The sequence below is a fragment of the Oreochromis aureus genome, linkage group 12, assembly GCF_013358895.1.
Source record: "Oreochromis aureus strain Israel breed Guangdong linkage group 12, ZZ_aureus, whole genome shotgun sequence".
Taxonomy (NCBI): domain Eukaryota; kingdom Metazoa; phylum Chordata; class Actinopteri; order Cichliformes; family Cichlidae; genus Oreochromis; species Oreochromis aureus.
The window spans coordinates 20,333,379-20,347,813 of record NC_052953.1 but is presented as its reverse complement, the minus strand read 5'-3'; the positions used below and the strand labels follow the sequence as shown (position 1 = coordinate 20,347,813).

General features: G+C 39.9%; 1 protein-coding gene across 1 annotated transcript; it reads left to right on the top strand.

The window, feature by feature from the left end:
• Window positions 1-668: 668 nt before the first annotated feature.
• ankrd13a (ankyrin repeat domain 13A) lies at window positions 669-12,018 on the top strand. Its single transcript, XM_031755429.2, has 15 exons — window positions 669-1,187; window positions 2,262-2,397; window positions 2,693-2,817; window positions 2,906-2,951; window positions 3,276-3,419; window positions 3,512-3,701; window positions 5,994-6,060; window positions 6,149-6,230; window positions 8,665-8,726; window positions 8,814-8,944; window positions 9,051-9,208; window positions 9,337-9,465; window positions 9,563-9,723; window positions 9,825-9,889; window positions 10,150-12,018. Exons 1-15 carry the CDS (start codon window positions 1,080-1,082, stop codon window positions 10,346-10,348), a joined length of 1,803 nt encoding a protein of 600 aa, XP_031611289.1. The 5' UTR covers window positions 669-1,079; the 3' UTR covers window positions 10,349-12,018.
• The last annotated feature ends 2,417 nt before the right edge of the window (window positions 12,019-14,435 follow it).

The following is a 14,435-nucleotide window of genomic DNA, read 5'->3' as shown; positions in this document are numbered from 1 at the left end:
AAAATCAGGGTCTTAATTTTACCTAAAAGAGGTGAGTTTGATCTACTCACCTTGGAGTACACTGTAGTATTTTGTTATGTCTTAAATTGAGCTCCATAAATGTTCACCTACCGACGGCCTTTTAAATCGCGCTTTGTACATCTTTAACACTGATGCAATGTTAGATTAAAAAAACAAAGATACAAGACATGAAAACAGTCATGTGTATTAAATCATATATTAAAATTTGACTCCGCAGAGCAGAAAAAGGCACCGAACGTAACTGAGACAGAGGAGTTTTAATTAATATTGATTTGTGAAGTTTAAAACAATAGGACGGATACATACAACTTTATATACTATCTTTAAATTTAGCAGGCGTAGTTATGTACATTATAACCTGGCGGTACAGATTTAGATTTTTAACCCGCTCCCACCCCCTCCCTCAAAACGTAATCTTGCCGATCCCATTTCAATGTTATAGGGCAAAATAAAACAATTTACTTTCTAGGAATTTACATGGTTTGTTTAGCTGATGTCTGCACAATATAGTGGCGCTACATTTCAAGAATTCAAAATATGGGAACCAAAGTTAGACAATATAGAAATCACTTTATTTAGTCATAGTATTAACAATGAAGGTTCTTCAACCCCCATGTCGACATGCTAAATGGTTGAGTCCAGACTGGAAGTGTCTATTATTTTTTTAAAGGCGATGATTTTATCTACGAGTGCCGTTTCATTTGTTTTTAGCCTAAAGGAATATTTTGTAAACCGTATATAAAGAAGGTGTCACTTTAAAATCGACCATTAGGTTACCTTAATCAGGCGATATTTAATGGACCGCGAGTCTGTTTCTATATAGAACACCCCTGTCGTTGCTGGGAAATACTCCTGGCACTTCCTTGTTCAAAAGTTTTATTTAGGGGAAGGCTTGGGGGGGAAAGTTGGTCACCGGATTGGTTATTACTTCGACGCTGCTGTCAGACATTAAAGGCATGGATCAAAGCTTTTTGGCGTAACTACTGTGGCTGTCCCAGCTTTTCTCATGGCTCCAGTTGTTAGAGGGTGGCTAACGTTGCACTGAAAGAAAGAGGAAGATGTCCATGGCTAACATTAGCGAAGACATCAGGGTGAAGTTTCCCCTGCATTCCGCAGTGTGGGAGAATGACTACAGGAAGCTGGAGCAGCTATTAACATCAACGCAGGTTGGTTAAAACCACAGGAGAGGTTGGTAACCTTGGCACCAATACTCAGCTAGCCGGACTAAACCAGGAGTGAGCTGCTGAATTTCCGCAGGCAGGCAGTTAAAGAAGGCCAGTGGTGTTTACAGATGCTCCGCAGGCAGCCACATACACATGACATTGAGTAGCTCAGCTTTTTACGCATCTAGAAGTTTGAAAGCTTTAAAAGACAAACAAACAAAAAGTCTTCCGGTACAGACTGGTAACTTGTTTCCAGTTAAAATGTAAGCTTCTGTCCCATTTCACTGGATTCCTCAAATACACTGATTAACAGACAGCAGTACGTGTTTTATCACTCGCATGGATACATTTGTTGTTTATTTTGCACTACTTACAGTAACTCGGCATTGCTATTTAGCTTCAAAGTGGAGAGATCCAGTGGCTCAAACAATAAACAGTGTTAGGGATGGGTATTGATAAGAGTTTATTGATACAAATGCCATTATTGATTCTCTTTATAGGTCAGATTGGTTTTCACTGTCAACACACAGTTTCATTTTCACTGCTTGGACAAAGTGTAGGGGAGAAAAAGCTTGCATGTGACTCAGGTGTGTAAAAAGTGCCGCTTTCATGAGTCTGGTGTCACTGTTGTGCAATCTGCAACTTTTGGAAAAACATGCCATGTGCTGTGAAAAAGATTTGATGTTTTGGGGGGTTTATGATAATCCGATGAATAGTATAAGCTCTGGATTCCCATCCCTAAGCCAATAATTACCTCAAGACATGCTTGAGAGTTGATTTTATTTATTTAAAATAGACAATGCAGTTTGACATAGTTCCAGTACAGAGCATGAAACTGATGTGTCGCACAAAGAGTTTATAGCTATTCCTAATTTCCAACCCTTGTCCCTTGTTGGGCTTATACATCCACACTACACAATTATTATGATTTCTTTGTACTGACTCCAGCAGTTTTATATCATTATTAGCCATGACAAAATTGCATGTTGTTGACTGCATTGGTTATAATAATCACTTGGAGGTTCTTATGTCAGCTCAGTAGTATTTAGTCTAAACAGGCACCTTATTATTTTTCAGAATGACATCGAGGCTGTGGATCCCAGAGGCCGAACACCTCTGCACCTGGCTGTATCACTCGGGCACCTGGAGTCAGTGAGAATCCTGCTGAGACATGGCGCTCAAGTGACTAAAGAAAATGCCAATAATTGGACAGGTTTGTTACAAAGCTAGCTACATAACAGACAAGGAGGGCTAGGATTTGGATTGGTTTGTTGGTTCATTTTAGATTCCTGCTGTCTATAACCCTAACCATCATCTGCTGTTGATGATGAGGTTTCTTGTAAATATACTTATCCAAGAATATCAACTCCTACAACTGCAGTAAAACGGTTTCTTTGGTCTTTAATTTCATTGCTGGGGTTTTTAATGGTTAATCGTTTCTCAGAGGAAACGGATGCTGTTCCATTAAAAGGTTTAGTGGTTTTTTCTGCTTGACTTTCTATGGGCAGTGCTGCAGGAAGCAGTCAGCACAGGAGATCCAGAGATGGTTCAGTTAGTGCTTCAACGCAGAGACTACCTCAAAGCCTCCACTGCCCTGGGAGGAGTGCCTGAGCTGCTGTCAAAGATCCGAGTGGTGTGACTTCATATATTTTTCCCTTTTGCTTGTCATCATTTGTAAGTGTGCCTGGAAACATTTAAAACATTTTTTTTCCCTTTTCTAGTCTCCAGACTTCTATATGGAGATGAAATGGGAATTCACCAGTTGGAGTAAGTTCTTTTTTTTGTGAGTGGAAATATATATATTTTTAAGTAGATTTTTAAAGTAGACAAGTGTATAAATGGTATTATGTTCATGCAAAAACAGCTGGTTTATCAGAAATCCAGTATGCAAAAGAGGGATGGTTTTAAAAAGTTTTTTTTTTATTTAAGGCAGCAGTCTGTTTTTAAAGATTGACACTTTTCCTGTGTGGCTTCATCAGGTCACACAGGAAAAACTACATACCTGCCTGCTGGCAGGTGAAGTATTTGTTTGCTTAAGTGGTGTTTTTCACGTATGGATGCTTTTTGTTTCTGTATCCCGTTGTTTCGCAGTTCCTCTCGTGTCCCGGGTTTGTCCGAGTGATGTTTGCCGCATTTGGAAAAGCGGCGCCTCGCTGCGAGTGGATGTTACTCTTCTAGGCTTTGAGAACATGACCTGGATCAGAGGGCGTAGAAGCTACATCTTCAGAGGAGATGGCATGTGTTTACACTCCCTCACACAGTCAAGTTTTCTTTGCTGCTGTTTTGGTTAAAATGGTCTAAGCGACTCCCTGTCTGCGTGTCGGCAGATTCATTTGCAGAGCTGATGGAGGTGAACCACGACGATGAAGTCGTGGACATCGAACGCTTCAACATATCCCAAGAAATGGAGGATGTGACGTTAGAGTCAATGCAGCCAGCTGAGCAGGAAGTTGCCAAAAGGTTGACGACTCCTATTGTTAACACCTACTTGGACACAAAGGATATTGCTTTTGAGAGGCAAGAGGCATTTATTCTTCCTTGTTCCTGTTTTTCCTCATGTCATGAATGGATCTAAATTTGTTTGATAAGCCACGATTGAACTCCAAAGCTACGCTACTTCACGAGAGTTGGCTTCAGCTTTATTGTCAATACAGTAGTATACACAGTATACAGTGTACCGAAATGCTGTTTCACCCTAAGCCCCCCATGGTGCATTTTAGAGATGGACCAATCCGATATTACGTATCGGTATCGGTCCGATACTGACCTAAATTACTGGATCGGATATCGGTGAGAAATTAAAAATGTAATCCGATCCATTAAATATAAAAAAAAAAAACACCTCACAAAACTTGCGACATGGCGTAACTCGGCTCATAACCCTAGCATGTAGGAGCAGTGTGCGTCACCTGATAGAGCTGCTGTGTGTATTTGTAGCCTTGCTACCAAACCAGCATTTCATCTCCGAGGAAGTGATCCCAGAGAGAAGTAAAGCAAGTGTGTAAGTTCATCTCTGAATGTTTGTAAAGCGTTCCCATGTTAAGCTTAACAACCGATATATGGAGTGACTGCCTCTTCTCTCTCTCTCCCTCTCCTGCGGCTACTTCAATCGTGAAACTGCTTAATGATCAGCTGATCGGCTTTTCTGTCGCGAGTCCGTCTCTCTTCTTTGTTTTTGGTCCACTTTGCACCAGAAAGAGGAAACCAGCGGCGGAACAACAGCAGCACCTTTAAGCTTGATAAGCTGTTGTTAGAATTTATTTAATATTACTTTCTACACCAGGTTCCTTTTCTACGTAGCTGACGGCTGGTAACTGTGCAGGGGCGGATCTAGCAAAGTTTAGCCAGGGGGGCCGATAGGGCAGGAACAGGGAAAAGGGGGCACAAAGACATACTTTTCTTTCTTATTCTCATTTAAAATGTCTAGCTTTTAATAAATAATTATCTGAATCTTACACCCAAAGTTTTAATCTGATGTAAAATGTATAGAAGTCCATTACTGTATTTAGCAACTGTTAAGTCTAATATACCCTAGTAAGCTATAGTACTTTTTCCTTTGGGAAGATACCATCTGTGCACTCTGCAATTCTGTTGAAGAAAGATGTTGAATCTATTTAATTATTCTTGAAAAATAATTTAATTCTGTGCATTTTTTTCCACCCTGCATCAAATTAAAGTTGATTACATCGATTAAGCATCATGAGGTGGAGGGTGGGGGGGGTTCCCTATTTTTTTTTTTGCTGGGAGTTTGCAACCCTATTAGTTAGGTTGCTTAATATTTCTGCTAAGTACTCTTTAAAATACCAGAATAGGGAGGATGGAGTAGGTTTAAGTTTATTAGATTGATCAGTGTTGCTGAACTATAAAATATTTTGGGCGCAGTGTATTTTTTACATACAGGTATAACAGAATAGCTTTAGTGTTATTGTTTATTTAAACTTGAGTATGAACTTATACAAAATGCAGCAAGATATTAAAAAAACAGTTTTATTGATTAAAAAACACACTATATCGGATTCATATCGGTATCGGCAGATATCCAAATTTATGATATCGGTATCGGACATAAAAAAGTGGTATCGTGCCATCTCTAGTGCATTTATAAATATATAAAGGATATATCTCCAAGAGATATTAAACTAGGAATTACAAATAAATAACATTCTAAGTTTCGGTAAAATTAAGGGATACAAAGTTACTAATTACTAACTATACAATTCTATACAATACTATAATGGTAACTATACAATATTAACTGTACGATAAACAAAGACACACCATGGTTTTGGACCTGGTGTGGCCTGTGCGACCTAGACCTACCGCAATACTTTATTGAGGCCATACATGAAATATTCTTTAATATTTCAAAATTAACATGTCAAAGCAGAATGTAAAATGTTAAAATAGCAGGGTAGATGATTCTCTATTAGACAGATACAGAATATTGAGTTATTATATAATTATTACATGAAATATTCAAGATTTTTCGTGTCTGTCCTTCTGGAATCTGTAGCATCTAAATGCAATATTTATCCAGGATTAATCATTGAAACGTTGTCTGAGCATAAATCTTCACCTTTAGTAGTTTATTTTTGGTTCTTCAACATCCAGCTAGAGTAAATGTTATTACAATGATGACACAGGTGACAGACGGCATCTTATTTCAGCTATCCTTATGTTAGCAGTTGCTGTTGTACTGTTGGATTGTGAATTTATTTGAATCTAAAGGACAGCGATGAATCTCTTCTATTATGATGTTTTATGTTTTCTAGAAATGTAACAGTCTTTTGTTTTGTTTTTTTCCTACAGGACTAAGTCTGGGATTTGGGGCTGGAGATCTGATAAAACGGAAGTAGTCAATGGATTTGAAGCGAAGGTGCAGAGAAGTTATAAATCAAACCAAAATGTGTTTATAAAATGTGCTGGTTTTATTACCTGACATTGTATTTTTGTCATTTTCTCAGGTTTTCAGTGTGAACAATGTAAATGTGGTAATCAGGACACGGACGGAGCATCTTACAGACGAGGAGAAAGCCAGGATAAAAAGTAAATTTTTAAACATTTCAGTATATACATGTTGTTTTTGTTTGCTTTTTGGGGGGTTTTCAACATATAGTTTAAATGAACTGATCAGTGACAGCATTAAGTATTAAGTATCCTCTGAAAGAAGTTCAACACAGCCAGGCTTTCTTTGTGTTATGGAAATTTCTTTAATTTGTCAGTGGATCAAAGTTATATTAATTTTTATAAATGTAATAAACATTTTTGGTGTTTGTTGTGTGTTCTAGCAGCTGCAATTCCTGCAGTGTAAATGAGACTTATCAGCAGATTGGAAGCAAGCATAAAAACATTTATACATTTTCTGCATCGCCAAGACAATATATGCAAATTTTAAGGGACCTGCTGTGATTTTACAGCTTTGCTTCTTTCATTATATCAGTAAGGTAGGGCTTAATAACTTAACTTCCACATATAAAATTCCCCCATCCTCCCAGCGGAGAAAACAAGCTGTAAACAAGAGCACTCAGAGAGAAACCTCTTCTGCAGGGTGAGGGCTACACTAAACTTTAATGTTTTACGATGTCTTTATTACAGCACACTGTTTTCAGCCTGTTATGGTGTCATTGTGACTTCATAGAGTGTCGTATTTGGTTCATAGCTCCCTCCATGCCCTTTCATATGATGTAATTACTCTCATGATATATTCTGAGAGTATATATTTTGATGGGTTCCTTGGAATGCGTTTTCACAGTGAACTTTAGCCTTGGGTGCTAAGAATGAAGGTGAAGCCAACCTAGGTACTTATGTGAAGTTTGAAGATGATCTATAAAAGATGTGGGTAATATAAAGTTTTTACAATTCATTTTTCACACTTTGTGTGACCTTGACCTGATTTTCACCAAAATTACATCAGCTCGAGAAAAAGATATCTTGAAAAGAATGCTAACAAACACACTGCTAACACACGCACAAAAAAGAACCAAATACATACACCCTCCCTTTGGAAGGAGAATAAAAAAGCTTGCTAACCCATTGGTCTCGCTTTGTAGCGCTCTGGTATTAATGTGGCTGTTATTTTGCATTGTATCACTCATTTAAACACCAGCACCAACACCTCCTCTCTGACATGTATCCCTGACTAATAGGGATGGGTATCGAAAACCGGTTCTTGTTGAGAAACGGTTCCCACTGTTTCAATTCCTTGGAATTGTTTGCCATTTTTGCAAACGATTCCCTTATCGATTCCAGTCGCCCCGAATGACGTCACCACGTTGCGGAGCGTCATTTACCTGGCAGGGCGCCTAGGCGGCTCAAACACTAAAAAGTTTGGTTATACTTTACCAGAACGGATGACAACAGGGCAACTTGCAATACTTGCAAAGTAGATATTTCATTTAAAGGAGGAAACACTACGAATATGCAAAAGCATTTGCTCACAAAACACGCGATGACCTTAAATGAACGTCGTGTTTTTAATTCCGCTCCGGACTCGTGAATCTCAACCCAGCAGCAGCGGTAACGTTTGCACGTCCTCTTCCGTTAATGCGGCAGGTAAATAATCAACTAACAGTGCATATTATGTTAGCGCGATCTGCCTTATTACAAAACCTGCCATTACTGTGCGCTGCATTTAGGTGACCATGATGAGAGAGACAGAGTCTGGCTGGCTCAGATGCTGGCAGTTCTTGCTGCAGTCTACCGTTAGCGTCTCCTTTCAGGCCAGGATAGTCACTGCTCGGTGACATTCGTCTAAGTTTGTGGTCAAAGGCTTGCACCCATTTGCCACAGCAGATGTCCCCGATTTTCGGTAAGTGAATGTGTTTAATTGTAGGCAGGGACATTACTGGATATTCTTGTGTAATTGCTACAGAATAATTTATGTTATACTTTGTTATTGCTACAGAAGAATATTTATTTTATTATTTTACATTTACAATTTTTTTTTTTCCTGGGGACCCTGTGACACCCCATTGAAGAGCTATAGGCTGTGGATCTCTTAAGATCTCACTGTTGGGTTTGTAAGGCCATGTTACTCCTAAATTTCTATCTTGTTCAAAGAGAAGATATAAAACAAAGTTCTAAGCTAATCGACCTTAGTGTTCTCCTTTTTTAAAAATAAGAATCGATAAGAGAATCGATAAAGAATCGAATCGTTAAACAGAATCGAAAATGGAATCGGAATCGTGAAAATCTTATCAATACCCATCCCTACTGACTAATTGAGGCAGATCCATGGATACCCCATCCACTAACCAAAGGATCCAAAGTGTCAGCAAAATAAAATAATAGTAATAATAAAGTTTAATTGTTGATGCCTTTCAAAACAACATGAAATCTGCTGCCAGTTCAAAATGTCAGGGAAGTGGTTTGAATGTTGTTATAGTCAACTTTCCTTTATACTCATAACAGACTATATTTGACTGGAACTGAATCTGAGTGCTGATTGGCTGCTTTTCTTTTGTTTTTGTTCTTTCCAAAGGTGAAAGAAACATCCTGGAGTCTCTGCTGGGGACTGTGGAGCAGCACATAAATGCACAAGGAGTAAGTTGTTCCTTCAGCATTTTTGTAAACGTGATGCATTTTGTTGCCATGCACCTGCTTATTTTTTGCGACTTCTTCATTCTGTAGGACCTGACTCTCGAATATGCAACTGCCAACAATCCCACTGCGATCACTCCAGAGGAATACTTTGATCCCGACTTTGACCTTGTGAAAAGAGACATCGGCCGTCCCATTGAACTGAGCATTCGAACACAGAAGTAATTTCAAGTGTTCTAAACTCTAGTCCATTCATTTTCCTAGCTGCAAGCTGGTTGTATTGTGGAATTTAATGTTTCACTTTATCTGCAATTTTCTCTCACGCAGATTCAAAGGGACATTGTGGATGAGTGAGGACCATCCCCTCTCCCTGGTGGAGCAGGTAACCCCCATTATCGACCTCATGGCTCGCACAAGTTCCCATTTTGCAAGACTACGAGACTTTGTAACCCTGAAATTCCCTCCTGGGTTTCCTGTTAAAATAGGTATTTTGCAGTTTTGTGATTTTTATTTATTTACTCTTATTTTTTTTCACTAGAAATTTTGGGTTTGCAGAAGCACTCTGATACCCTTTCTGTTTCACTTTGGTATCTCATGTGGCCCTCTCTTTCAGAGATTCCCCTGTTTCATGTGCTTAATGCCAAGATTACCTTTGGTAGTGTAAATAAATGCAGCACTGAGGAGGAAGCGAACACATCAGCAGCAGCCACACCAACATCCACAGGAGATGATGAAGCAGCAGGTTGGAAAGCTGATGGTTTATCCACAATATTTAAGCACAAACTGAACGATTGTCATTTTAAACTGCTCATCTGCTGGTTTTTATCCACCCTACCCAGCACCACCTCCTTTCCAGGTGTGTCCCTCGGTGTTTGAGGTGCCTGCGAGTTATCACCGTCGCGGGGGAAGCCGCCACATGCCTGTGTCCAATAACGATGAGGAGCTCTTACAGTATGCCATCCATCAGAGTCTCCTGGAGTCTCGTCAAGGCACTGGCCAGGTCAGAGCAATCGTCACTGACACAAACATCTTTTTCATGCAATTTTTTTTTTCCCCACATGCTGCAGGCTGTAACTTCCCCTGGTGTTTGTGTGTTTGTAGGAGGGGCTCTGGGGTGATGTTGATGGGGACTTCGCTGATGTAATGCCGATTGACCAGAGTGACAGGTAGGAGCAGATTAACGGTGTTACAAGTAATTCTGTTACTGAATGTTTTAATAGAAGGTGCTTGCAGCTTAGTAGTCCTATGGATTCATATGGTTGGTTTTATAGTGTTTTTAGTCCAACTTTATCACATATTTATTCTGTGAACCTTAAGTCTGTTCAGTGTCCACCTGTGAGCATGATATTCTGCCTCATTGCCTGTAAGCATCAGTAAAGGCAACAGAATAAAGGTGAATCTCAGTTTTATCCTGTTGTCCTTCTAGGAGTATCCCAGAGGGGGTGCTGGTGGATTATAGAGACACCTCCAGCCCTCCCAGCTCTGCCTCTGCCTCTAGCCCTGATTCAGACCTGCGTCTAGCAATGGAGCTTTCTGCAAGAGCTCAAGAGGAAGAAGAGAGAATGAGGAAACAAGAGGAAGAGGAGCTGGAGAGGATATTGCAGCTTTCGCTCACAGAGAAATAAAAGGAATAAGAGGGAAATATAAATATTAATAATAATAATAATGATAATAATACAAGTTCTGCTGATCCAGAAAGCAACCACCACACCTCAGTTTTCCTTCCTAACCACTCTCATCAACTATGCAACTGCAGATCTCTTTCTACAACAGATAATTCTTACACAGCCAAAATCAAACTGTCTGTATCCAATATTTTTCATAAGGTATTTTGGTAAGAGTATACTCTTTTTTTTTTTTTTGTATATTTCTATCTCAGTATAGAGTGTGTCCATCCACGCTTCTTTCCTGGACTGTTTGAGATCATTCTGGATGGGTTCTACTTTTTATTTATTCAGTTTCTGTGTTCCAGTTCAGACTCACAGCGGCAACTTGCAGGTATTTCTCTTACTGTTGTCTCGGGTGAGGGTTGAGTCACCGTAACGTGGTTCTGTGAACAAAAAAAGTTTGACTGACTGCTCAAAGGTGACTTCATATAGTGTCGGCACAAAAATGTGATACTCGCGGCCCCGGCAAACAAACACAGCAGTGCTGTCATTGTAAAATCTCCCTACATAGTCACTTGGTTGAGGATATTGGACTCACTGAAAAGCAGAAAACTCAGGGTTTGCAGTTTTGTTTTTTTGTTTTTTTCCTTTGCTTTGGAATAACTTTGTTAGTCAGCTGTAAAACTGACAGAAGTTATCCAGGTAAATGATGTTAATATGGTACCACTCTAGCATATCGTTCTATAAGAACACTATGCCAGTGTTAAGTTGGAAAGGTTTGTTGGGTTTGAGTCAGATGTTCATATGTAAATGTGTCTTCTTGTACTTTGTGAATGTACACTCTACAGATGGAGTAGAGCATGTTGCTTTGAGAGAAATTTGAAATTAGCCGCATGGTGTAGTATCTCTGCTGCAAAAAGGATAAGGGGGTGGTTGACTTTCCTTTCCTGTCTTTCCTCTGAGCTTCTGGTGAAAATTGACTTCTTTTTTTTTTTTTTTTTTTTTGCACTCTCACTGAGCAACTTCACCTCAATTCAGAAATGCAATAGCAAAGACCAGTCTGTCTGTGGATTTATAACAGTCATTCAGCTGGGAAGCAGTAGTTCCAAAGGGCAGTCTACATTTTGTATCCACGAACAACTCAACACCTCTGTGCGGTAGAAGGAAAGCAGCACAGACCCTGAGGTCAAGCATGAGCGCCAAACGTTGGAGTTTGATTTTTTTTTTTTTTTTTTTTCTTCAGCATGTGCCAAGGATTGCTTCGCTCTGATAACACGTGGTGGAGCTGAAGCGTGGCAAAATTTATATGCAGTGCAACTCAGACTAAACTGTTTAAATGAGTTTCTTTAAAATTTTGTAGTTTGAAAAACAAGGTGTCTCAGCTGTGCGATGCCGAGTAACACTCATTAATCACTGTAGATGATTTTTACTGACAACCAACCACTTTATCAGAGGTCTGCGCGACTGACTGACTGCATCAGAAGCTTCAGCTGAACAGCTACTAACTGTAAAGATCAAGCTGCCAAACTGCTGAAAAGTCAAATTTGAAAATGGTAGCTTTAGTTAATTTAATGAAAATCTTTGCAGTGCGCCATTTCAGCTGTAAGGTTTTTTATAATGTGTTGAAAGTTTCAGAGAATGTGTCAGTTTTCAAAATGTTGTGAAATAAAAGCACTTTATTTCCATTACTGCATGCTTTTTTTTTTTTTTTAATGTGGTGTGTGTGACCACGAATGGTTGTCTGTCTCTATGTGAACACTGTGAATGACTGATGACCACGCCGATGCATCGGAGTGTGAGTGTTAGACAGAAAGTACTTACATAGAAAAAGCTTAGAACAAAGTACTTGTATGAATGAGGCAAGCTGTATGAAAGTGCTTTGAGTGCTCAGAGTAACAAAGCACTAAATAAGAACCAGTTGATTGACTGTTTGATTTTATCCTGCACATGAGGCTCAGTCATGACCAGATCAAAACAAAGACAGCAATGACAACTCGCTCTCACTTTCTAATCTCAAAGTTTAATGCTTGCAGAACTTTTGCTTTTCATCAAACAAAAAATACATCCAATCACAAAATTTCCAGCTTTGAAACCCAAATAAATAACACGTGGTGCTCATGTTTTATAGAATACAGGCCCAGATTACTACTTGTGTCATTAGGTGAGCATTTACAAACGCAATTTTGCATAAACTAATATGCAGTGGAGCTGAAAAGCCTTAAAAATGTACCTGAATTTCAGAATATCTACCCCCTATTTGAAATTAATAACAGCTAACAGCAAATGATTCAAGGAGTTTCTTGTGATGTACATCCCTGTCTTCAAGTACTTCCTGCAAAGCCTGGTGTGTTGGCTCCTTAGCAGTAATAATATTCTTCAAAATCAGAAGGGTGAAGGATGTCTCTGATGAAACCAGTGGTTCTCCTTGGTCAGGGTGGAGTCAGCTCAGTACAAGTATCCATCTCCAGAGCACTTTGGGTTTGATGCACTGTTATCTAGAAATTATTATTTAGAAATGTCTTTATCTGTGATGGAGTTGCTTTTAAGTGACAGTGAACAGTGAGGTTTAGATAGAGCAATTTCTGAAAAGTTTTAATCTGCGATCTTTGTCTAGTCATAAAATGTGATTGAGTTTCTTTTGCCACTATCACCTGAAGATGAAACAGGTGATAGTGGTAAAGCAGTTTTCTGCTGGAAACATGAGGCCCAGTCTCAGATGTTTGAGCTCCACTGTAGGTGTATCTGTGTACACTTTAAATTATATTAATAACTGACCTGAGATCAAGATAAATTAAAGACACTAAAGATACACTGATCAGGCATAGCATTATGGCCACCTGTATACTGCGTTAGTCCTTCTTTTCCTACCAAAACAGCCTTGAACCATCGAGGCATGGACTCCACTAGCCCGCTGAAGGTGCAATTCGAGCTACAGTAGCTCAAATTGCTGAAAATGTTGGATTGGGCCAAACTGGCCAGCCGTTACTCTCAACATACATGAGTGAGCCTCCATGCTTGGACCACTTTTGATAGAAACTGACCACCGCATACCGGGAACAGCCCAAGAGACCCGCAGTTCTGGAGATGTTTAGTAGAGTTGGCTATCACAAAGTGGCCCTCAAACTCACTCAAACACCTATGCTTGCACATTTTTCCTGCTTCTAACACACCAAATTTGAGGACATAATGATGACTTGCACCCTAATATATCCCACACCCACCAACAGGTGCCATGATGAAGACATAATCACTGTTATTCACCGTCAGTGCTCATAAAGTTACGCCTGATCTGTGTTTATAAACTAACTGCGCACACTGGGCTTTTTGGCAGCTGCTTTTCCCTCAGTCCGGGCCCATCTGCACATGGTTACGGCAACAGAGCGGGTGTAACTTTGCAGACAGAACAGGATTGTCTCTCGGTTCATATGTCCTCCAGATTTCAGCGACGAGACAGCGGTTTGTAGACGCAGACAGCCATAATGATCATCAGCACCAGCACCACCGCCAGGACACTCCCCAGTGTGACTGTAAGGACAAAAACACAAGCACAGCCAATAAAAACAGACTAACAGACAGACAAGCACGACGGGTTAACTGGTTATACTGGTTTAAAGTTTTCTGTTGCAGTATAAAGTTGTGGTCGCTGGAGACGAAAGAGAAATAAACACCTTAAACACCTGGATGTCGGGATCATTGAACGGCCCCTCCACAGGCCTCACATTTGTTCTCACCTAAATTCTGCTTCTGCAGGACCACATAAGCTCTCTCGGCCACCCTGTAGTCGTCGGGCTGAGCGATAACCAGCGCATTAAAGCACATTACTGCAGCTTGTGTGAGGAGATGCAGCATCTTAGCAGTGGAGGATGGAGGAGGATGATGAGGATGAGGATGACAGCGAGGGGTTTCTTCTTCCGCTATAGGATCTGGGTCCTAACGCCGTCGTATTATTGTATCGTGAAACTTTCCAGAACAGGGGTGTCAAACAAAAGGCCCGGGGTCCAGAATGGGCCCGGCAAAGAATTCAGCTGGACTCCTTTGGAGAAGACGAAGGAGGGCATACATTTTGGACTTTTAACTGTATTTTAATACGTTTTAGAGCTTTTCA